The sequence below is a fragment of the Vigna unguiculata genome, chromosome 5, assembly GCF_037176805.1.
Source record: "Vigna unguiculata cultivar grain cowpea cultivar isolate G323 ecotype 2 chromosome 5, ASM3717680v1, whole genome shotgun sequence".
Lineage (NCBI taxonomy): Eukaryota > Viridiplantae > Streptophyta > Magnoliopsida > Fabales > Fabaceae > Vigna > Vigna unguiculata.
This window is the reverse complement of record NC_140796.1, coordinates 55,757,229-55,782,430: the sequence shown is the minus strand read 5'-3', so window position 1 is coordinate 55,782,430 and position 25,202 is coordinate 55,757,229. Positions and strand designations below refer to the sequence as shown.

Sequence of the window (25,202 nt, the reverse complement as noted above, 5' to 3'; positions counted from 1 at the left end):
GTAATTTAACCTAATCCATAACTACATTCTATGAACCGTGGCATAGATGAATAAACGGTGGACTATGACTGTGGCACAATCCACAATTTAATTCTTTTGTAAATTAAAATAATTTCTATTTTATTTTTTTAATAATTATTTTTTTAATTCAAAAAAAAAAATTATAACAAAAAATTATTTAATAATGAAATATTATACAAATTATTTATTTATATAACTATTTATAATAAAAAATATTTTATAATTTAAAAATTTATTCTAGAATAAAGAAAAATAGACATACGTGTTTTCATTAATTATTATCCATAATTACTTTTAATAAAAAATATTACTTTTATTAACTACTCCATAATTAATATTTGGAATACACATTTTAATCTCAATTCTATCTTTATTAATATAAATTATTTTATCCTTTATATTTTATAATTATCTTTTGAGAATATAACTTTTATAACTTAAATAAAATTTTCTATTTTAATAATAATTAGAATAATTAATTTTTATTTTATATTTTAAACACACATATCTTCACTAGTATATAATAAATAATTTATTATATAATAAATAATTTAATAATAATTAGAATAAATAATTTTCTATTTTATTTTATATTTTAAACACACATATCTTCACTAGTATATATAATAAATAATTTATTATGTGTTATAACGTAATTTTTAATTGTGAATAACTTTTAAACAAACATTGAAATTGAAACAAGATTTAAAAGTAATACATTAAAAGAGATAAAAGTAAAAAAAAAAAAAACTAAAAATATTATCATTAACGTAATTATTATATTTTTTATATTTTTGCAGGTTGAATTTTGACAAAGAAAAATTAGCAGGTGAAACCTATTTAAACAAACTTGTTTTCTAAAGTTTGCTTTTGCATACTTCACTTCCTGTTTTGATTCGTTCGTGGCAAATTCCGCACGTGCGTTTACTTGGAACGGTGTAACCGACTTTCTAAGGTAAAAGAATCGTTGATGGTAGTCGTCTTGGTCATCTGATAATCGTGGCTACTTCCGATTTCATTTAGTAATTTCGAACTTCTGATGAGTTTTAACCTATCATCCCTCGTTTAGGTTCGATGTAACCCATCAACCTTAGGGTTTATTTTTCCCTTGCCTGTTTTTATTTGGTTTGATTTACTGTCTACCTATCTACAGTGGGTTACTCACTGTAACTATTGTAGTTAATTAAATTTATTTAATACAATTTTAATATTTCAATTACCAATCACGAGCAGAGGGGATTTGCGTAGTCGGAATTTTGTCTGCGCCTTCCCTTCTGTTAGAATTCAGCATATTTTATAATGGATGATGGTATTTATTATATTCAGTCATTTCCTTCCAGATTTTGTAACTTTAGATATCTTTATTCTCTGTAGTTTGGGCTTTTGAATTGTTGACTTTTTGATATATTTAAACGGGGTTTAGAAACTGAGAATACTGGCAACAGTTCTTTTGTATGATTCTTGGATTGTTCCGTGAGTTGTGTCAAGTAATCATATTTAGTTGTCTTTTCTACAGGCATACAACTGAACTGCTATTTGATGGTGGAATCCTGGCACAGGTTTTAGAAATGCAATATTTGGCTGGAAAATCAAATGTGAATAATACAGACAATGAAATCACAGGCACAGTTTCCAGAAAAGATATCAGGGCAGGTACCTAATCAATCTGGGTCTCAGTTGCCTGGCCTGATTCAGCTGAATGGAAATGCCCTGCATCAAATGCCAAATTTAGGTGTTTTTCCAACTATGGACGCTGAATTTCTTAGAGCACGATCTCTTACACTGGAAAAAATGTAAGTTTTATTTTTAATGCATTTGTAAATAGTTTATTCTTGGTACACATTCAGTTTGGTGAACTGTGCTGAGTCACTTGAACAGTAGTTTTATCTTTAGGGTAGGGTATTAATATGGGTAATGTATTTTTATTAGACAAAGTCAATTGACACAATGTAGTCAGACAAGGCTTACATTCTATACATAAGTTCATATTTGGAAATAACCTGTTGAAGTTATCTAAATACACAACTAGAGAAATATTTTTTGATAGAGCTCAATGACATTGATCAAGGAACCTCATGTAGTAGTAGGATATGAGTATAAGACTTTATACTCCTCATGGTAAAACGAATGAGAAGTGAAAGAGTTTGAGAGCTTGCTAATGTTGAAGCTTTAAGTATGACAATAGATTCTGTTTAGTCTTTTTCATAATTTAATTGCTTAACTTTGTATTAGCCAGTTCAGTCTATCAAAGTTATTGACTAGAACCCTCGTAGTTTAGGTGCTTTCTAGGTGAACTGGTTAGTCTTTCCATCGATGATTATATTAAGTGCCCATGGACCCATCTATCTTTGATCTACATACCCTTAAAATTGTATAATATACACTTGATAATCTTGTTTTACTGTGTGTTTGGGAGCACCTCCAACATAGGCTTCACATGTCAGCTTGAAACTAATATTACTTGCCTCTACTTTTTTTATATGCTTTTGGAGTGAAAAATTTTCAATATGAGCACTTCTAAAGCTAGACTAGCTCTTAGGTATAGAATCATTCACAAGCATTATTGAATTTCTTTAGCTTTCGAAATAATTTTTTCATGAGATGTGATCAAAGCCCTTATGCCAATGCTCAAGAAGGCAGGTCTGATTATGCTTTCACCTAGAAAAATAAGTTTCTGGAATAGTTATTTTATGACAATCTTTTATATTTTATGCTAATTTTACTTGACAACAACAGATGTGTTACTTGCTACCTTTCAGATGTAATATATTACTGAAGCGGTACCAGCATCCTGTTACAGAAGCACATAAAAGGAAGGTTAAGGATCTTGCAAAACGTCTCGAGGAGGGCCTGTTAAAAGCTGCTATATCTAAGGTTTTTCCAGCCTCTATCTAATTGTCTTGTACACTTTTTGGTGGGATGTCATTGAAATTTACTTTTCCTCTTTAAATTCTTGAAATTTCTGATTCTGTCAGTTACAGCATGCTACTTGTACATTGTTTCGTTGTCTAATCTTAGGATCTTTGTACTGTTCTCTGGTTTTATATTATGTTCCCAACTATTACAATTTTTTAGTGATGATGATGGTTTTGTATTTGTTTCTCAGGAGGACTACATGAACTTAGACACGCTAGAGAGTCGCTTATCTAATTTCCTTAGAATGTCATCTATGACTACTAACAACCAACAACATCCTCAGCTTGTTAGCTCTTCTCCAATTGCTACAATGATACCAACCCCTGGCATGTCACATATTACAAATTCCACCATGATCACGGCATCTTCTGTGGATACGTCGATGATTGCTGCCAGTGGATCTAACAGCATATCATCCCCATCAGTCAATAGTGTAAACATGTTACCAGCAGGTGGCATGCTTGGCAGCACCTTAAATAGATCTGATGGTAATTCTGGTTGCTTGTATTCCTTAGTCCTTTCACTGTGATTTTCTTTTCATGCATTATTGGGTCTACTTATTGCAGGTTTGTCGAATGGTTATAAGCACTCTGCTACAAGTTTTTCCATTGGTTCAGGAGGAAATATGTCATCCGTTGGGGTGCAAAGAGTTACTAGTCAGATGATTCCAACTCCAGGATTTAGTGTCAGCAATAATCATAATCATAATCATTCATATACAAATTTGGATCCTTCAAGTAACAACAGTTCTTTTTCCGGTGTTGATTCTACATTATTATTGCCGTCACAGTCTCAGCCACAGCGGCACCAGAAGCTGCAAGATAGTGACCACAACAATCATGCATTGCACAACCTTGGCAGTCAAATTGATGGTGGAAGGAGATCTGATTTACTGCAAAACACATTTGCATTTCCAAATGGTTCTATAAATAGTGGGCTAGGTTTGATTGGAAACAACATACAAATTGCAAATGAACTCGGGACTGAAGACTACACTTCAGCATACTCTAATTCCCCCAAGAACTTACAGCAGCTATTTGATCAAAATCAACAACCAGTAGTGCAGGGTAATATTTCTTATTCTTTTTGTTTGATTTTTTGGAGTGTGAAATCAAATGCTTTTACCTCCTTTCCTGCCCCTCCTTGCAGTGGTATAATCTTTTTTAGCTGTATTGTTGTTGGCTTTACATGATTTATGATAAAACTATTATGAACCTTCATTTAGAGGATCGAGTGTTGGACATATACCTGAAGTAATCTTTCTTGCAGACTATGGTAAAAGCAAGAAGAGGGTCCTCCTAGACTAGTCAAGTTTTTCTGACTATGATTTCACATCAATTATGTTTCAATCAAGCCTGCCCTTTAAAAGGGTTACAAAGATATCCCAAACATTTATCCTATTGGTCCTTATTGACAAAATTAAATATTTTCCTAATTTATAGAATCATAACTAGCAATATCCTAATTGATAAATAAAATAAAGAGATCCCTATTTAATATGACCGTATCTAAAAATTATCCTAACTAATAAAGGAAGGATCTGAAATTAGGATTCTGATATCCAGATCTTATTAAGATAGAAAAAGCTGAAGAAACAAGATGAAAAATAAATCTATATTGAAATATAGAGATATGATAATCCTAATTAGTAGTCCACACAAAAACGTCTTGTTTTCAACCTAATGGAAAAAGGCTTGGTTGTTGTTGTTTGTTGGGTCATATATCTATGTGCACATCTTTTCCTGTTAGACTTTGAGGGACGGAAAGATATTTTGTTCTCTCTACCAATTTTGGATCTCACTCAAAGGGTAACAATCTCATTTTCAGGTGACAAATATGGATTGATTAATGTTGACACTTTTAATTCTGGAAGCTTTTACGCATCTGCAACATCCTCGGGCTCTATGTTGAACACTCAGAACATGACTGCTGTAAAATTGCCCTCAATACCCATTTCTAGCTCACTCATAAGTGGTCATTCGAATTTGCACAGTATGAATCATACTGCTCATCACAACTCCCAAGCAATAAATTCGTTGAAAAATTTAAAATTCCAGCCTTCCCTGACTTCAAGAAATGACCGTGTAAATACTCAACATCAATATGAGCAAAGACCCCAACAATGTCACCAGTCAGATTGGTATGCTCCACAGCAATTTCAGCTGAATCAGCAAAGTCAGCAACCTCAGCATTTGGTCAACAATGATGCCTTCCCTCAGTCTCAACTCTCCTCCGGTCTAGACAATAACATAAAGTCTGAGCCTGGTGTTGAACCATATAAAGAAATTCTCTCTTCTCAGCTTTCTCAGCAGTTCCATACATCTGAAATGCACAACCAGTTCCAACAGATTTCTTCTAAAGACTGCTCTAAGGCTGCTCAGCAGCAGGTTTCATTGGATCAGCACAACTCATCCTCATCACCACCTCAAATTTCTCAACAAATGTTGCATCCTTATCAATTGGTTTCAGAGTCTCAAAATAATTTTAACTGTCTTTCAGTTGGATCACAATCCAAATCCATACTTAAGAATCAGTGGTCTCAATCACAGGATGAAAATGATGTTCCTAAGGGTATGTCACATGAACAGCATCTTCCCATTGATTTTCATCAAAGAATACCAAGGCAAGATGAAACTCAATGCTGTAATTTACCATTAGATGGATCTATTATTGGTCAAGCTGTTGCCTCTAGAAGCTCAGTTCAGCTGCTAGACCCAATGAATTCTATAGAGAAGGAACACAGAAATCAACAGAAGTGGCTTTTATTTTTGTTTCATGCTCGATGCTGTTCTGCCCCAGAAGGGCGATGCCAAGAACGCCATTGTTCTATTATGCAGAAGTTATGTAATCATGTAGATAGATGCATTATATCTCATTGTTCATATCCTCGTTGTGGTCGTACCAGGAAATTGCTTCATCATTACATAAAATGCAGGAATCCACGTTGCCCTGTTTGCATTTTAGTAAGGAAGTATAGGCATGCATTTCAACAGAAGTCCCGAGTTCAGTCAGATCTTGAACCATGTTTGCCGGTTGCTTTAAATGTATCCACCGAAACCTTTAATGCAGTGGGCCTTTCACCTAGATTGATCTCCAAGTCTCAACTAGTGGTTGAAACTTCAGAAGACCTACCAGCTCCAAAGCGTATGAAAACTGAGCAATACACCCAGTCCACTAATCCTGAATATGATAATGCTGCCTCATCTGCTCTTCCAAGCTGTGAATTACGAGATTCAAAGGATACTCAATGCCAATCCTACTCCATTGGGGATATGTCTGTATCAATTAAATCTGAGCTTAATGAAGTTAAAGCAGAAGTTCTGGCGCACTCAATGCATGAAAATCTCAGCGAGACGAGAATGGAGGAGGATAATGCACATGACAAAAGGCCTGCTGGTAAGCCTGTCACATACAATGAGCCTGCTAATATAGCTAGGTTGGAGAATATTAGAACTGAGAAAGAAAGTGGTCAAGATAAGCAAGAAAATGTGACCCAACCATCTGAACCTGGAGCTGCAACCAAGTCTGGTAAGCCAAAAATAAAGGGGGTCTCATTGACCGAGCTGTTTACTCCTGAGCAAGTCAGGGAACATATCACTGGCCTCAGGCAATGGGTTGGCCAAGTAAGACTATTTATTCTGATGCAATCTTTTTTCAATGGAAAAATTACTTTATAGCCATTAATTTAATGATAGCATGAATAATATCTATTATAATTTAAAAATCATGAAATGCAGGAATTTCATTGAGCTTTCCCTGCCTTTGTCTTATATAAACCCCAAACCCTAGTTTACTAAACCTCCTATCTCAGGATTCTCTGAAAACCTAAAAATGACTAAATGCATCAGATGGAAATCATGAACTATGTTTATCATTCATATGCAGAACTTGAGTTCCTAATCATCATTTCATCTTGATACTTATGCTATTTGTTATCTACTGAACTTTGTGATTATTCATGCATATAATACGACATGTCTATAATTTGTTTGAGTGTTTGAATCTTTCCCCTCATTTTGTCAAGTTTATGAAGATGTAATTTCCTATGCTTCTTCTAGAGGCTTAATTTGCTTAATGCAATCAGCTTTATTTTCATTTTAGCTTCTCTTTACTTTTGTGAGGCATATATTTTGCATGCAAAAATCCAGACTGATAACCATTATTTTTTTCTATAGGTGTTTAGGGAATTTATTGAGTTAAATGCTCACAAACTCGTTGAAAAACAAAATCCTATCGTCCCAATTATTTAAAAATGCTAGGATGTTAGTTTTGCTAAATGTTACAAATAACCTTTTGAAGGTTTTCCTTATAATTATATAATGCTTGTTTTTACTTCTTCAGTTGCTTGATCTCATTCTTATTCTTTGATTTTGTGGATATCCTTATTTTTTCCATGATGCATCTAATTTATTGTGCCAGAGCAAATCAAAGGCAGAGAAGAATCAAGCAATGGAGCATTCGATGAGTGAGAACTCCTGTCAGTTGTGTGCAGTAGAGAAATTAACTTTTGAACCACCCCCTATTTATTGCACAACATGTGGTGTTCGGATTAAACGCAATAATATGTATTATACAATGGGTACCGGTGATACACGACATTATTTTTGTATACCATGCTACAATGAGCCTCGTGGAGACACCATTGTTGTTGATGGGACTTCTTTTCCTAAGTCAAGGTTAGAAAAGAAGAAAAATGATGAGGAAACAGAGGAATGGGTTCGTATCATATGTCTTATTTTATTTATCAATTAGCAGTTTACTTTGTTCTATTAACCATCTACTTTATCTACAGTGGGTTCAATGTGATAAATGTGAAGCATGGCAACATCAAATTTGTGCTTTATTTAATGGTCGAAGAAATGATGGTGGACAAGCTGAATATACTTGCCCTAACTGCTATATTCAAGAAGTAGAAAGAGGTGAGCGCAAGCCCTTACCCCAAAATGCTGTTCTTGGAGCCAAGGATTTACCCAGAACAATTCTCAGTGACCAAATAGAGCAACGATTATTTAGGAGACTAAAGCTTGAGAGACAAGAGAGGGCCCGACTTCAAGGGAAAAATTATGATGAGGTGATTTATTTCTTTCTATATTGCATATGTAGAGAATCATTCACGAGCTTTTGTCTAATAATGGCATGAGATATATGTAAAGTTGACTCTCGGCATATATAAGTATATATGACTAAATTGGATAGAGCTCTATTGATGTGACCTTTTCCTTAAAAGTATTGAATTTCAACAAAGGGTAGGTTGGGCTTTGTAATTATCCGTGCTTCAAGCCCAATGGACTCTTGTGTCGGTGTCTTGTGCCATTCATAAGCCTTCACCTAATAGCTTTAGCTTTTAGAAGAGTTAAAACTTGATAGTTACTGGTGGTAATCTCACATTAACTAAAGATATAACCAAATTATAACATATAAATGGTTGTAAAATTTCACCTTGAAAATCTGATCAGGAAAATTAAGTTAAGTTAGATTTAAGACCCACTTTATAAGAGTTACCATTTCTTCATTTAACATCTATTACTAAAACCAAATTGCATGCTGAATTTTTACCGGGTAATGGCTGCAGATTATTTATTACAGTCATAAGAGTAATTATAGGGTGGACCACTCTATAAGTTGGTCTATGAAGGACCATTATTTATAACACTTGGATTAATCTACAGTGTTATTTTAAATCCTCTCCATCAAACATTTTCTTCTTTACTCCTCTTTCTGAGCAACCCTTCACCTGCTTCTAGTGACATCTCCATGCCTCCGAAGATGCCCCATTGCATCCGGCACTACGCTTCAGGCACATTTCTGACAACATATCTGCATTCAACACCGTAAATTCAAATATTGACCCGTTTCTCATTTTAGATGATGTGAGTCTTCTCATTTGAATGCCTGACACAAATCCTTTCTTCTGGAGTACTTTCCCCTTCACCGAGTTCCTTATTTGCTGATGTGGGGGTGTCCATGGCACTTTTTTGTTTCCTTCTCCGTAGTCTCTGAGCTCTTTGCATTTGGCCAGTTAAATTGAATACACTATATTATTTTTTTTTTATTTATACACGTGATTTTTGTTTTTGTTTAACCCCATTGGATTATCAAATACCTGGAGCTTGTTCAGGACTGATGCCTCCTCTGCCGTCAGTGTGTTTATACTATAATAATAAGTTGCAACTGTGGTTATGCGGGGGGCTGGTACCGCTGTCTGATGGCATTTGGATCTGTTGCAATGTGGGTGGCATGGCTGTTGAGGCTGGAGATGTGGTAGTTGTCAGCATGTTTTTGTGTCTGTAGATGGAATGCCAAAGGAAAAAAAGAAAAAGCTTACTGCTGCTGCAGAAATCCCTTCAGCGGCCAATGGTGGCCTGTGAGATTGGGGGAATGGGACAAGTATTTTGTGTGGAGAAGTCTATAATTGATCAATGTTATGGTTAAAATTAATTGCTGATCAAGGACCACTCATCTAGATAGTCAACTAGTCTCACTCATTATCATAAAATTTCATTTATCAGTTATTTGTATTATTGTATGCTTCCATCCGAATTTTGTTTGATTGGAGAATTGAGCTTAATTTGATCATTTATTTTTTGTGTGGAGAATTCTATAATTATTAGATCAATGTACGGTTAAAATTAATTGTTGACCTAGGACCACTCATTTAGATAGTCAACCCTAGTCTTATTCATTATTATAGAATTTTTCATTTATCAGTTATTTGTATTATTGTATGCTTCCATCCGAATTTTGTTTGATTGGAGCATTGAGCTTAATTTGATCATTTAATTTTTTTATATACATATTCTTGTCATTCTGTGTGTTATTGTGTTTTATGTTGGTGGCATATTCTTATTGGAGCTTGATGACTCCTCCTAACTGGTTTTCTGCTGAGAGGATTCTGTTTTGGTGTGTGTTTATGCTGGATATATATATAAGCACTTTTTAATTGTTCCCAGGTGCCTGGAGCTGAATCTCTTGTTATAAGGGTTGTGTCGTCTGTTGACAAGAAGTTAGAAGTTAAACAGCGGTTTTTGGAGATTTTTCAGGAAGAAAATTACCCAACAGAATTCCCATATAAATCGAAGGTAAGGGGAAGGCTGCTTCATATTTAGTTATGTTGGTAATCAAGTTGTTATTGATTATGTGAATTTTTATGACATTTGGTTTTCATTTCAGGTAGTTTTGTTGTTTCAGAAGATTGAAGGGGTGGAAGTATGCCTCTTCGGCATGTATGTTCAAGAGTTTGGATCTGAAAGTAAATTTCCAAATCAGCGCCGGGTTTATCTTTCATATCTGGACTCTGTTAAGTATTTTAGGCCTGAGGTTAAAGCAGTGACTGGAGAAGCTCTTCGAACCTTTGTTTATCATGAAATTCTGGTAACCTTTATTGCTGATTCCTTGTCCTTGTGTACGATGATCTGTTGTACAGCTTTGTGGACCCTTTCTTTGATACATTCAAGTTCTGATTTGTTTTCTTCTTGTAGTTTCTATGATATAGAAATATTTGAGTAGTTTTAATTCTGATTTTCTTTTAGATTGGATACCTTGAGTATTGCAAGAAACGTGGTTTCACTAGCTGCTACATTTGGGCTTGTCCGCCACTAAAGGGTGAAGATTATATTTTATATTGTCATCCAGAAATTCAGAAAACACCAAAATCTGATAAGCTTAGGGAATGGTAAGTTTTAAAGCTTCACAAATGAGAAAGTAAAGTAGGTTCAATGTTCTGTATGTACAAAATGCAGAAGGTTTTCATCTCTAACTCTAAAAATTTGTTTCATAATATATTTTTACAGGTACCTTGCTATGTTAAGAAAAGCTGCCAAGGAGAATATTGTGGTTGATCTCACCAACTTGTACGACCATTTCTTTGTATCTTCTGGTGAATGTAGGGCGAAGGTTACAGCTGCAAGGCTCCCATATTTTGATGGTGACTATTGGCCTGGGGCTGCCGAGGATTTGATTCATCAGCTTCGCCAAGAGGAAGATGGAAGAAAACAAAATAAGAAAGGAACAACTAAGAAGACTATAACAAAAAGGGCTTTAAAAGCATCTGGTCAGTCAGATCTTTCTGGAAATGCCACAAAGGATCTTCTCCTGATGCACAAAGTAATTTGGCATTTTAATAGTGGAACATATTATTCTTCATTTGTTCTTTTCTGCAAATTAAGTCCATTGCTAATCATGTTTTTGAATTTGTTTCTTATTTTATATACCTAGATCTTCAAATAATTATATATTCTTCTCACTTTTGCGTTTGACATCCATATGGGGTTAACTTCTGTGGAATTAATAATTTCTTTATTGTAAAATTTTGATCCCTCTCCAGCTTGGTGAAACCATTTCCCCAATGAAGGAAGATTTTATCATGGTTCATTTGCAGCATGCATGCAGTCATTGTTGTATTCTGATGGTGTCAGGCAACCGTTGGGTTTGCAGGCAATGCAAGAATTTTCAGATTTGTGACAAGTAAGGATTCTTTGATAAACTTGTTCTGTCATTTAGTATGACAATTTAAATATGCCAAAAATATATTATCATATTTCTTTTTTGTTTTCCTGAGTAGAGAGAATTTTTTTTTTCTTTTTCTGAATTTGCAAGGATTGTACTATTATTACTATTTTTCAGGAGACCAATAAAACATTTAAAATATCACCACTTCCTAAGGTACATTGAATTCAACTAGACCCAATAACCGATGCTGTCAAGACGTTGCACCAGGAGTGGGGTTGCAAGATCATGAAAAGTAGGCACTAGGGTTCGTAAGATCTTAATAAAAATAGAAAATATGTTTTGATACAAATGTATTAGCTAGTACCTTTAATAATATCACAAATTCGTTTAATAATTTAAATAATTTGTTGGGAGAGTACAATTGCTTTTTTCACTTAGCCACTTCCATTCCAAGAAAGTATCTTAACTCCAAATTCTATCTCAAATTTTTGTTGAGAGGAACTTCTCAATTTATTTATCTCTAATGCTATGAAGCACCGTCTTAGATACTAAACATGACACTGCCATGAATATTGGGACACAACTAATGTCAAAAATATGACACATCCCCGCTAGTAATTTGACAAAAAATAGTTTGGTTTGAGAATTAAGATTTATATAATTCTCATTGTAAAAAGAATTTGCTAAGTTTTTTTACAACTTCCCTATATTAGAAGCGTTTCTCTTTATAGTTGAAATAACTACTTAAGTCACATGAAATAAACCTAAAAAAGTGTTGTGTACCTTAGGTATTTTATAATATACGTTGTTTTGTTATAACTTCTTTTTACATTTTTATGATATTAGTGTCAAGGAAGTGTTTAGCCAAAAATAGGTGTCTTTTCATTATTCATGCTCATGCCGTATTGAAGAGGTGTTCAAGATGTGTCAAAGTTGAAAAAAAATATTCTTTTAAGAAATGAGATGGGAAAAATACAGTGTATTCAACTTATATTGTTAGACTTTTATTGATGTATTTATAGGATACAAAGAAGAGGCAAGACACTTGCCTAAAACCCTAACTCTAATGTATTTATAAGTGTGTCTTCTTTGGCTAACTCAGTCTAAAAGGATATAGGTGCTTCTCACCCTCCCTTCATTGTTACTTAATTTTAGGCACCATCACCTTCTTTGAGTCTCATCCTTACTTTGCATTGATTTTCTTAGCCCGTTACCATGCCTTCATCTACTTTGATGTACCTTACTTCGTCCTTTTTGGTTCTGCCTCCTTAGCATGATCTTCTTATTGTCCTTTCTAATCGTACACACTCCAGTTGTAATCATTTCCTCATTATATCACTCTGAGCTAGCATTGTTTGTCTCCTTTCTATTACATGTTCCTCTTCCATTTCCTCGTGCCTATTCCTAAAACTACAAGTGATGCCTTGGCCCACTTTGGTTGGAGACAAGCCATGCTTGTCGAAGTGTATGCTCTTCAGAATAGTGGTAGTTGAGATCTTGTTCCTTTGCCTCCCAAGAAGTTAGTTGTTGGTTGTTGACAGGTTTTAACAAACAAAGTTGGCCCTAATGGAATTATTGATCAACTCAGCTTTTTTTGTAGCCAATGTTATACTCATTTTCGAGCTAGACTTGGTGAAATGTTCTCTCGAGTCATCAAGATGACCTCTGGTAGATTATAATTAGCCATGGCTACTCATCAATGTTGGCTCCTCTACTAGTTGAACATTAAAAAGACCTTTCTACATGGTGATTTGCTAGAGGAAGTATATATGGAGCAACCACTTGGATTTGTTTCTTAGCTTAGTAAGTTGTCTCTACAAATCTTTGTAAGGTCTGGAAGTATATATGGAGCAACCACTTGGATTTGTTTCTTAGCTTAGTAAGTTGTCTCTACAAATCTTTGTAAGGTCTTACTTAATTTCCCGAGGCATGGTCGGTATATTCAATTAGTAGTCCAACAATTTGGTATGACTTGAAGCAATTCTAACCATTATGTGTTCATCATTCAATTGTTGGGTGCATCTACTTGATAATGTATGTTGATGATATTGTTCTCATAATGGCATCTCAGATATATAAGAACACTTTTGTCAACATTTTCAGACAAAAGATCTTGGCAGACTCAGGTACATTTTGGGGATTGAGGTGGAACAATCTAATAGTGGATTAGATATTTTAGAGATGGGCTAATGCATTCCAAACCCATTGACACACTTTTGGATTCCAAATGTTAAACATTTACTGAGTTAGGGTAGCCACTTTTAGATACTTGGAAATATAGGAGACTAGTTGGAAAATTGAACTACCTTATCATCACTTGTTATGCCATCTCATTTGTAGTCAATTTCTTAACTCCATGTTTAGGATGTTGGAATGCAGACATTCACATTCCAAAGTACGTTGAAGGGGGCTTAGGAAAAGGTTTGTTATATGAACTCAATAATCATACTCAAGGTAGTCAAACTCGAGAGTTTACGTAAACTCGGAGAAGGCTAGTAAACTCGGATCGTAAACTCGTAAAAATCTATTTAAATAAAAAAAGTAAAATTATCTATAAATAATATAATACTTTATTATTATATAATTTTATAAATAATTTTTTATATTTTTTTAATGAAATATTATTATTATTATTATTAGATTATTATATTATACTTTTAAATACTTTTTTATATTTTTCTTATATTATAGTTCTTCTAGAATAATTGTAATTAGTTAGATTATGAATGGACTCTACTTTATATATAGATAAAATAGGTTGGATTTAGGTCGAAATATACCTTAACTAAAATTTGAAATTAAAAACCTTAATTCCTAATTTAAAGATTCTATCTTAAAAAGCTCATCACAGACACCACACACTAAAATTCTTTTTCCTACACACAACACGACCCCTTCTTTCCTCTCCTAACCACAGTAAAATTCCTTTTCTCCTACACAACAACACAACACCTGCCTTGCTCTCCTAACCGTCAGCACAGTTGCAACACAACGAGATGCAATCTAGCGGCATGGAATGACAAGCAAACGAGTGACGACGAAATGGTGGTGCAACTAGCAGCAAGTGAGTAACTGTGCAAATACTCTATCTCACAGTGCTTTAGCCAAGAAAGAACACAAAAGCAGATGCAGAAATGAAATCCTACGAGTTTTCTTCACTATCTCACACCAAACAACTATGGTGGCTGCGATTTGGTGTTTAAAATTTTTTTCCTTCAAACTTGTCAACTCAGTACCAAACTCGCGAGTCTGAACGAGTTCACCAAGTACACTTGAAAACTATTAGTAAAAACGCAAACTCGGACGAGTTAACATCATAGACACCACACTAAAATTCTTTTTCCTACATGCAATACGACCCCTTCCTTCCTCTTCTAACCACAATAAAATTCGTTTTCTCCTACACAATAACACGACACCTTCCTTGCTCTCCTAATCATCAGCACAGTGAGATGCAATCAAGCGGCATGGAGCGGCAAGCAAACGACGACGTGGCAAGTGACGATAAAATGGCAGTGCAACGAGCAACAAGTGAGTAACTGTGCATATACTCTATCTCACAGTGCTTTAGCCAAGAAAGAACACAAAAGCAGATGCATAAATGAAATCCTACAAGTTTTCTTCACTTTTTCACTCCAAACAAGTATGGTGGCTGCGATTTGGTGTTTAAAATTTTTTTCCTTCAAACTTGTCAACTCGGTACCAAACTCGCGAGTCTAAACAAGTTCACTTCCGAGTTTACCGAGTTTACACCGAAAACGAGTTTACTTTCGAGTTAACTCAAAAGCTATTAGTAAAAACGCAAACTCGGACGAGTTAACTCGCGAGTTTGATAACCATGATCATACTGGAGTTTTGGTATACTCATGTGCAGATTGGGTAGGCTTACATAGTTGCAAGAGATCCACTTTTTGATATTGTGTTTTTATTGGTAACAACTTAAGCTCTTGGGAAAGTAAGAAGCAAAATGTAGTGGCAGGATCTAGTTCAAAAGCAGTTTATAAAGCCATTACTTGTGTATCCTGTGAACTGATTTTGTTCTAGTTGTTGCTTAAAGAACTGTTGAGATTTGAGGAAGTTACACAAATCTGTCTTTTATGATAACAAAGATGCTCTTCATTAGAGAACTGTTGAGATTTGGGGAAGTTACACAAATGTCTGTCGTTATTCTGTTTTGTTTATTATTTTATATTAAGTTCTCTACTTGCATCTGGCCCCTTCTATTTGTATGCTACCACTATCTACAGTCAACATATTTTCTTTCACCTTTGTGAAGTCATCATTGTTTTCTGGGAGGATTTTATGATTTGTATGTCAATGTTTGGGTTCCTTTTGCTGGAGAACACTGGAAAGGCTGGTGACATTGTCTCATTTGCATACACATCTTAAAATTGCAATTAGTATGCATTATTGGCATTATTTTTATGTTAACTAAACCAGTTCTCTCCTTGTCTAGGATTATCTGTTAACTAAACCAGTTCCATACACCTAGAAATTTTATTTGTCACACACTGTCTTGCTTTTTCCCTTTATATTCAAAGATGTTCAATATGTTGATAACAGTGTTCTCTTAGGTGTTATGAAGCAGAACTAAAGCGTGAAGAAAGAGAGCGGCATCCTATTAACCAGAGGGAGAAACACATCCTTTATCCTGTGAGTAAGCAGGCATTTTTAATGTTCACATGTAAAGTGATTGATTTTTCACCAGTTTTTGTAACCTTTACAGATGTGAACAATTGTTAGCACTAGGCAGCCAATACTTACACTTATATGACATGCCTAGTCATATATCCTGGGTGTATAACACATGTGAAAAAATTATTATGAGCTAATATATTTGAGATTCAGATCCGGTGCTTGAGGGGCTTGGATCCTACAATCTCAAATTTAGAAAGAATGATATAGTTCTTCTGTATTACAATAATGAGGCCATTGGATCTATAAATACATGAACCTGCTGGTTATTTTAGGAAATATAGAGACCTAATTCTAAGGAAACAAATGCAGGTAATTATGGGATTGAATCTGAATACATAATCCTGTAGTATTGATAGCAAGATACTATTGTAATGAAGAATAAATTTATAGCAAGGATAAAATAAAAAAAACTTCCTAAAATGCATAATATGTGTTGAGAATAAAGAAAATAGGGATTGAGATTAATCTCCCTTGTGTATAAACCATACATAGGGTAATCTATTTATAATAGAGAGAGGTACACGTAAAAAGAGTAACTGAAAATAAAAAGATTAAATAGAAGATATTGTTTGATATTGTGGTTATCAATATCTAACAATATCTTAATAATATCAAACAATATCTAACACTCCCCCTCAAGCTGGAGCATACAAATCGTATGTGCCAAGCTTGTTACAAATATAATCAATTCTAGGCCCCAGTAAAGACTTAGTAAAAATATCTGCTAACTCTGATCACTTGAGTTAACAAACTCAGTCTTAATGTCTCCAGACATAACCTTTTCCCGAACGAAATGACAATCAATCTCAATGTGTTTGGTCCTCTCGTGAAAGACAGGATTAGAGCTAATATGAAGAGCAGCCTGATTGTCACACACAAGTGTCATTTGAGTAACATCTCCAAATTGTAACTCTTGAAGCAATTGCTTGAGCCAAACAAGTTCACAAGCAGCTGAGGTCATAGCTCTATATTCTGCTTCTACACTGGATCTTGCTACAACACTCTGTTTCTTACTTTTCCACGAGATCAAGTTACCACCAATGGAGACACAATACCCAGATGTAGATCTTCTATCAGAAGGAGATCCTGCCCAATCAGCATCTGAATAGCAAACAACTCTTGTATGGTTATTAGAACCATATAACAATCCTTTTCCAGGAGATTTTTTAATATACTTCAAGATGCGAATGACTGCATTTCAATGATCTTCACATGGAGAATTAAGAAATTGGCTTACCACACTGACTGCAAAGGAAATGTCAGGACGAGTAACGGTAAGATAATTCAATTTCCCAACGAATCGTCTATACTGCTCAGGATCAGATATAAGCTCCCCCTGATTTGGTAGAAGTTTAGTATTGGGATCCATGGGTGTATCAACGTGTATCAACAGACTTTGAACTCATCAACCTAGTTTCCTCTAGAATATCCATGGCATACTTTCTCTGAGATATAACAATACCATCATTAGACTGTGCCACCTCAATACCTAAGAAATATATGAGTTTGCCAAGATCTTTGGTCTGAAAATGGTGACAGATATGTTGTTTCAACTGAGAGATGCCATGGTTGTTACTCCCTGTAAGAACGATGTCATCAACATATACTATCAAGTAAACACATTCAGCACTCGAGTGTTGATAAAAGACAGAATGATCTGCTTCACACCGAGTCATACCAAATTGCTGAACAACATTGCTAAACTTTCCAAACCAAGCCCTAGGAGATTGTTTTAGGCCATATAGGGATTTGCGAACACGACATACCATCCCAAGACTCCGCCTGAGCAACAAATCCAGGAGGTTGCTCCATATAGATTTCTTCTTGCAAATCACCATTGAGGAAAACATTTTTAACATCTAGTTGATAAAGAGGCCATTGTTGAAGAGAAGCCATGCCGATAAATAAACGAACAGAAGCCATCTTTGCCACGGGGGAAAAAGTATCTCCATAATCCATCCCAAAAATTTGAGTATAACCTTTGGACACAAGATGAGCTTTGAGGCGATCAATAGTACCATCAGGTCCAACTTTGATAGCAAACACCCACCTGCAACCAACAACAAATTTCCCAGACGGCAACGGGACCAGTTCCCAAGTTCCACTGTTATGAAGAACACTTAATTCATCTGTCATGGCCTGACGCCAACCAGGATGGGCTAAAGCGTCACGAACAGTTTTTGGAATGGTCACAGAAGAAAGAGAGGAAAGACATGTATAAAAAGGTAATGACAATCGATGATAACTCAAAGCAATATAATGGGGAGAGGGATTACGAGTAGAACGCATACCTTTTCGGAGGGAAATGGGAAGGTCAGACTCAGGTGTCAGAGCCGGAGGAGACAGAGTAGTTGGCACTGGAGTGGAGTCACATGGTGGTGGTTTTGATCGATTACGGCGACTATAAACCTGAAGAGGTGGTGGAGGAGCAGGTGACTGTGGAGCAGGAACCGAGGGTGAAGAAGACACAATAAGAGGGTCACAAACAATAGGAACATTAAAGGTATTAGAAGAGTTGTCAGGATTGGATGGAGTCAGAGGTGAAGATTGACTCTTAAAATAAAGGGAGAACTCATTAAAGGTGACATCTGCAGACACAAAATAACGGTTAAGAAAAGGAGAAAAACATTTGTATCCTCTTTGTGATCTTGTAAACCCTAAGAAAACACACTTATGTGATCTAGGAGAAAGCTTGTCAAGACCAGGACTAAAATTATGAACAAAACAAGTAGACCCGAAAACTCTTAAAGGTAAGGGATGAAGAGGTTCATGAGGGAATAAAATGGAATGAGGTATGTTATTCTTTAAAATCGAAGAAGACATACGATTAATGAGATAACAGGCAGTAAGAATGGCATCACCCCAGAAATGTTCAGGAACCTCGTCATGAATTAAAAGAGTGCGAGTGGTTTCCATAAGATGTCTATTTTTACGTTCAGCTACACCATTTTGTTGAGGGGTATAAGCACCAGAAGTTTGATGCAAAATGCAAAATGCCGTGAGAAGCCATAAATTGTTTGAAAGAATGAGAAAGATATTCACGGCCATTATCACTACGCAAAACTCTAATAGAAACACCGAACTGAGTTTTAATTTCATTAAAAAAGGATTTAAAGATATGAAATAATTCCGAATGATGTTTCATTAAAAATAACCAAGTGCATCTGGAATAATCATCAATGAAAGTAACAAAGTATTGAAAACCTAAAATAGACTTAACGCGGCTAGGACCCCAAATGTCAAAGTGAACCAAGGCAAAAGGGGACGAAGTATCACGTGTGACACTACGAGGAAAAGAAGTACGAGTATGCTTGCCTAATTGACACGACTCACAATCCAAACGAGACAACTTGGACAAGGCAGGGACAAGCTGTTGTAACTTGGCAAGGCTTGGATGACCTAACTGAGCATGAATAAGAGAGGGAGACTCCATAACTGCACCAACATGTGTAGAGGGACGGAGATGATAAAGACCATGAGACTCATATCCTGTGCCAATCACCTGTTTCGAACTACGGTCCTATAAACAGACAAAATTGTTGGTAAAAGAAACAACACAATCAAGAGAACGAGTTAGGCGACTGATGGACAACAGGTTAAAAGGAGACCTAGGTACATAAGGAACATTATCAATGGATAAAGAAGGAAAAAGTTTAACAGTGCCAACACCATGAGATGAGACTCTAGAACCATCAGCCAGTGTAACAGAAGGTAAAGGATTAGTTGAGGATAAAGAAGAGAACAAAGATTTGTTACCAGTAATATGATCAGTGGCTCCTGAATCAAAAACCCAAGGACCAGGAGAAGAAGATTGAGTCAGACCAACAAAAGATGTACCTGTGTGAGCAACAAATGCAGTGAAACTAGAAAACTGTTGATCCTTATACCATTTGAGAAATTTGTTGAACATAATAAGTATATCGGATGAAACAGAAGAGATTTCAGAACTGAAAGAAGCAGTTGAAGACGCCATGGAGGAACTGGAAGAGACGCGACTTCGAATGGCGCATGAGGGACGATCAGAACTGTATGGTCGCTGGTCGGAACTAACACTCCGGCGACGACGACTCGGCGGCGACGGTGGTGGCGGCTCCGGCAGTGGCTCCGGTAGCGTTTCTGGCAACGGCTGCGGCGGGCGGTGCCGGCGGCTCCGGTGGTAGCAGCGGCAGTGGCGGCAGAGACGGAGGCAGCTGTAGCGAAAAAAAAAAAACTTAAGCTCTAGATACCATGTTGAGAATAAAGAAAATAAGGATTGAAATTAATCTCCCTTGTGTATAAACCACACATAGGGTAATCTATTTATAATAGAGAGAGGTACAAGTAAAAAGAGTAACTGAAAATAAAAAGATTAAATAGAAGATATTGTTTGATATTGTGGTTATCAATATCTAACAATATCTTAATAATATCAAACAATATCTAACAATATGGATCACGGTTTTGACATACAACAATCCAAAATCCCTTTCAAATTACAAGATCCTATCAACCGTTTTTCTTATTTGTATGCAACTTCCCCAAATGACTACCTCTAATAATCAGTCTCGTCACAGATAGTGTTTATATAGATTTTTCTTTTAGTGTATGTTAAGGTTTAGTGTTTCCCATGTCATATTTTAGTACTTCAACTTGGCTTTGAATCACCCTGGTTATGGAGCTCGAAATTTGATTTAATATTTTCTTTTGATGACTTAATTTAGAAAAAAATGAATTTGAAATTTTTCAAACCCTGTATGTCCTTTGCAGGTGGAAATTATTGATGTACCTGCCGATACAAAGGACAAAGATGAGATTCTTGAGAGTGAGTTCTTTGACACTAGGCAGGCATTTCTGAGTCTCTGCCAGGGAAATCATTATCAGTATGATACTCTAAGACGGGCCAAGCATTCCTCTATGATGGTTCTCTATCATCTTCATAATCCAACTGCTCCTGCATTTGTTACTACATGTAACATTTGCCGTCTTGACATAGAAACAGGCCAAGGTTGGCGTTGTGAAGTGTGCCCTGAATATGATGTGTGCAATGCTTGCTATCAAAAGGATGGTGGCACTGATCATCCTCATAAATTGACAAATCATCCATCAATGGCAGATCGTGATGCTCAGAACAAGGAAGCTAGGCAACTACGAGTATTACAGGTTTGAATGAGATTATATTTGACCGTATCCGTGTCATTTTAATGATCATGTTTATTAGTTGGTTATATTGGATTTCTAATAAGGAAATCATGCATCTAGTGAAATTTGAGTGTGAAGAGGAATGTGAGAATTATGAATTTTTCTTGAATTTTATGCATATGTAGAACATACATGTTGGAGTGTTTATTTGGTTACTATCAATGATAACAGCAGCCGCAACAAAGGCCGCATGACCTCTAGTTAGTCATCTTCCGTGGTTAACTTGGTTAAACTTTTTCTGATTATCATCAATAAATTGGCAATTTATTTTTCGGAAGGAGAGGGGAGGTTTACAAAATACGTTGTTATTTACACGGGATAATACTTTAATTGCATACTATTGAATTCTTTATGGTTGTGCACCAATTCACCATGCTCAGTGACGATATTGCTCTTCTCTTCGTAAGGTCTGATGTGAATGGATTTCATAATTTGCAGTTACGAAGAATGCTTGATCTTCTTGTGCATGCATCTCAATGTCGTTCTGCCCATTGCCAATATCCAAATTGTCGGAAGGTGAAGGGGCTTTTCCGTCATGGGATGCATTGCAAAACACGTGCCTCCGGAGGTTGCGTTCTATGTAAGAAAATGTGGTATTTGCTTCAACTCCATGCTCGTGCCTGCAAAGAATCTGAATGCCATGTACCACGTTGCAGGTTTGTGGGTCAAGCGTTGCAATTTCTGTAGTCACTAGTGTATTTTGCTTGTATAACATTTTTCTTTTGGGTGAAATCAGAGATTTAAAAGAACACTTGAGGAGGTTGCAGCAACAGTCTGATTCACGGCGAAGAGCAGCTGTAATGGAGATGATGAGGCAGAGAGCTGCAGAAGTTGCAAACAATTCTGGATGAGCATTTTTTATTTTTGGGCATGTGCATGTGGGATGTTTTGGAAAATGCTCCTGGCAAATATTAAGTGCTGGAAACCGTATTCTGACTAACTGTGCGAAGATGGTTTGTATGACTAGAAGATATAGCCTCTTGGAGATTTGCTTGTCTATATGCATGACCTGATTGACCCCATGAGGATCATTCAGCTCTGCCCACTAGTAATGCCTTTCACTAAGCGGGTCCAGCTGGGTATAACTGTGGTGGTGCTATGCGATTTGATGATTCTTTGATATTGCCAGCTTCTCCTTTCATCTCTAACGGTCATTCTGTGGCAAATGTCCTATATTCTTAATTCGTCAAAGTATCTTACGTTGTTTATTGCGGGCGGGGGGTTGAAGTCGCATTTTGTCCTCTTCGCAAATATTGACACTTTCTGTAGTAGTTTTAATTTAAAAGATGAAAGAATCAATTAGTTACAGAAATTCGTAGTATATGTTCTCTTATGAGATTTAGGGTTTGGAAATGGGTTGCATGGCAAGTAATTCTATTATCAAGTAAGATGTCTCTAACATTACATTATGCCATTTTTAAAATAAATTCGATTTCAAACTTGGTTTATTATCCGTTGACTACTAAAACAAATGCATTTCAATCGATGTACGGTAAAGATTATCCTGCTGCAATACCAGCTTAAAATATATTGATAATCATGGTTTTTTCCCACTTTGATAATATTGTAAAATTTGTAATAATTAATATTGTAAAATTGTGTACGTTATATTGTAGTTTGTTCATTAAAGGAGACGCTTTTAATATATATTTTGGTAAAAAAAATGAAATATACTGTAAATGCAAGATTAGACTAATGTGATGAACTAAAAAAATATTTGTAACTTCTCAATTTAATAGATAAATTTATTTAAATAAAACATAATATATATTATAATATTTAAGGACACGAAATTTAAAGTGTAAGGATTTCACAGCTATTGAAGTATTTAATGAAGAAAACCAAGGCATTCCATTGTACCCTTAACCCAAGACGGAAAGACTCGACAGATGATCAAAAATTTGCTTATAAGCAAGAGATTATAATATAATAATGGCTCTTCATGGGCTTAGCAGCGGCCCAAAACTAAACCATGTCCAACTAAGTTGCAATATCCATGTCGCTACTACGATTACCAAGAATTTTTACATCTGCTCACATTAATAAATTGGTGATCATCGTAAAAGGTGAAAATCACACACAAAACACACAAACAAATATAAAGATTAAGTTAGAGTGGAAAAAAAGTATCATACAATTGAGCATGCAACTTAAAAGTTAAAGATAGATAAATCAACCAAGCATGTGAGGACCAACAAACAAGACACTAAGACTCAATTATCTGGATACATATAATCAGTCAGATTCACTGGATGCTTGCACTTGTGGTGGCCTCTACTGCTCTGCAGATCTAATTGCCAATGAGTTTCACCTTACCACGCACAAGGTTAACCTTCAAACATCTAAGGTCATTATCCTGCCAAAGACTAGGGTCTTTTGCTACTTTGACCACTTGAGTCAGTGCGCTCTACGTGAGATTAACTGACTCCTTAGAGTTTTAGGATGCAATCCTTACTAAATTATATGATGAGGCACCACTACGAAACCTTCGTGGAATTACATCCTAACCATGAGGCACCACCATGAGCTCCCACTAACAGAGGTCATGGAATTACTTACGTCTTAACCATGAGGCACCACCACAAAACCATCATGAAATTATGTTCTGACCATGAGGCACCACCATGAAACCTTCGGGGAATTACATCCTAAACCATACCAAAATTATGCATTATCAACCCAACATAGAATTATCATGCATACCAACCCAATATACAACCAACCATCCAACCATGTTTCATACGCATATCTTGCCAAGCTCATCAATTCCAGATCCCAATATATCATATAGAACATACAAGACATCATACTTGAACTATTTAAAGCAATCAATCATTCGATCATGTGAAACATACAAGTATCCAACAAACCCTGTCAATCTTGCTCATGCTAAAGAGCTCTCGCTCAGGCGAGAGGGATCCCTTGCTCAAGCTACCAGCTCTCGCCTGGGCGAGACTGCATACAGAGGGCACGTCGAGGTCTCGCTCAAGCTAGCTCAGGCGAGACTACTCTCGTTCAAGCAAGTGGCTTTCGTTTAGGCGAGCCCTCGAACTAGAGAGAAAAGTGGGTTGCAGTTGTTCTCGCTCGGGCGAGAGCTCCTCGCTTAAGTGAGAGTTTTTCATATTGAGCGACCAGGCGAGATCAACAAAACCTCCCCTGCTCTCAAGCATACCAAGCCATATTCAATCACATTAATAGCACAGATAATGTATTTTCATACGACAAACAACATGAATCAAGCACCCATAATGCAAAACAGGCAAAGCATGCAAAAATTACTTTAAACAACGGAACCCTAGCATCCCTTACCTGGAAAATACTAGCCAAAGACACCAACACCTAAGCCAACGAGCACAACAACTCCAGGAGTAGATTCGAGAGTTGGGAACAATGGTACATATTAAAAACGAGGTTATCAACGTGCATCTCAGTTGGAAATCACAAAATAGAGCTTAGAAAAGAGAGGGTACGGGTTGAGAAACAACTTACGTGGAATAAAATGGGGTTCTTCTAGCTCAATGAAGAGTGAGAGCAAAATCCTAGTACAGCTCACGTAGCAATAAAGGGAGAGGGGATGAGAAACTGTTTTTCTGAAAAGTGTAGAATGAGGGGGGTTAGGGCTGGTTTTGAGGGTTTTGGGCACCTTGTGGACCAACCTTAGGCTCAACTGATTAGAACAGACCCCTTAAATATAAGGAGTAGACCCCTTAAATATAAGGAGTAGAAAAAGTGGGTCTTACAATCTCTTATACTATGGTATGGTGAATGTGGAAAATAATGTTTATTTCTATTGACATCTCTAGTTTTACAAGAAAACCAACTACTACTTAATTAAAAAATTAGGTTTAATCAAGTGGGAAGTACATTTTTAATGGAGTTTTCATTAAATTTTTTTTAATATATGAAGTATTCAAAATTTTCAATTGAGTTTTTATTATAAT

At 35.9% G+C, this 25,202-nt stretch overlaps 1 protein-coding gene across 3 annotated transcripts; it reads left to right on the top strand.

Moving 5' to 3' along the window:
* The first annotated feature begins 883 nt into the window (after nucleotides 1–883).
* LOC114185536 (histone acetyltransferase HAC1-like) lies at nucleotides 884–22,573 on the top strand. 3 transcript variants are annotated; one of them, XM_028073319.2, is made up of 17 exons: nucleotides 884–976; nucleotides 1,538–1,814; nucleotides 2,781–2,895; nucleotides 3,128–3,425; nucleotides 3,504–4,004; nucleotides 4,765–6,560; nucleotides 7,357–7,653; nucleotides 7,730–8,008; nucleotides 9,888–10,016; nucleotides 10,108–10,308; nucleotides 10,467–10,609; nucleotides 10,728–11,040; nucleotides 11,261–11,400; nucleotides 15,960–16,038; nucleotides 20,830–21,222; nucleotides 21,700–21,917; nucleotides 21,998–22,573. In XM_028073319.2, exons 2-17 carry the CDS (start codon nucleotides 1,633–1,635, stop codon nucleotides 22,110–22,112), a joined length of 5,199 nt encoding a protein of 1,732 aa, XP_027929120.2. In that variant the 5' UTR covers nucleotides 884–976; nucleotides 1,538–1,632; the 3' UTR covers nucleotides 22,113–22,573. The 3 variants fall into 3 exon arrangements, with proteins under 3 accessions (XP_027929120.2, XP_027929121.2, XP_085530195.1); XM_028073320.2 differs by lacking the exon at nucleotides 884–976 and adding an exon at nucleotides 979–1,090; XM_085674069.1 differs by lacking the exon at nucleotides 884–976 and adding an exon at nucleotides 1,315–1,330.
* The last annotated feature ends 2,629 nt before the right edge of the window (nucleotides 22,574–25,202 follow it).

Excerpts from the sequence above, each read along its gene's own strand:
- LOC114185536 (XM_028073319.2), top strand. The coding sequence starts at position 1,633 with ATGAAATCACAGGCACAGTTTCCAGAAAAGATATCAGGGCAGGTACCT. Across the intron at positions 2,896-3,127 it reads TAAAAGCTGCTATATCTAAG|GAGGACTACATGAACTTAGA; the intron begins GTTTTTCCAGCC and ends TTTGTTTCTCAG. Across the intron at positions 10,309-10,466 it reads TTGTTTATCATGAAATTCTG|ATTGGATACCTTGAGTATTG; the intron begins GTAACCTTTATT and ends ATTTTCTTTTAG.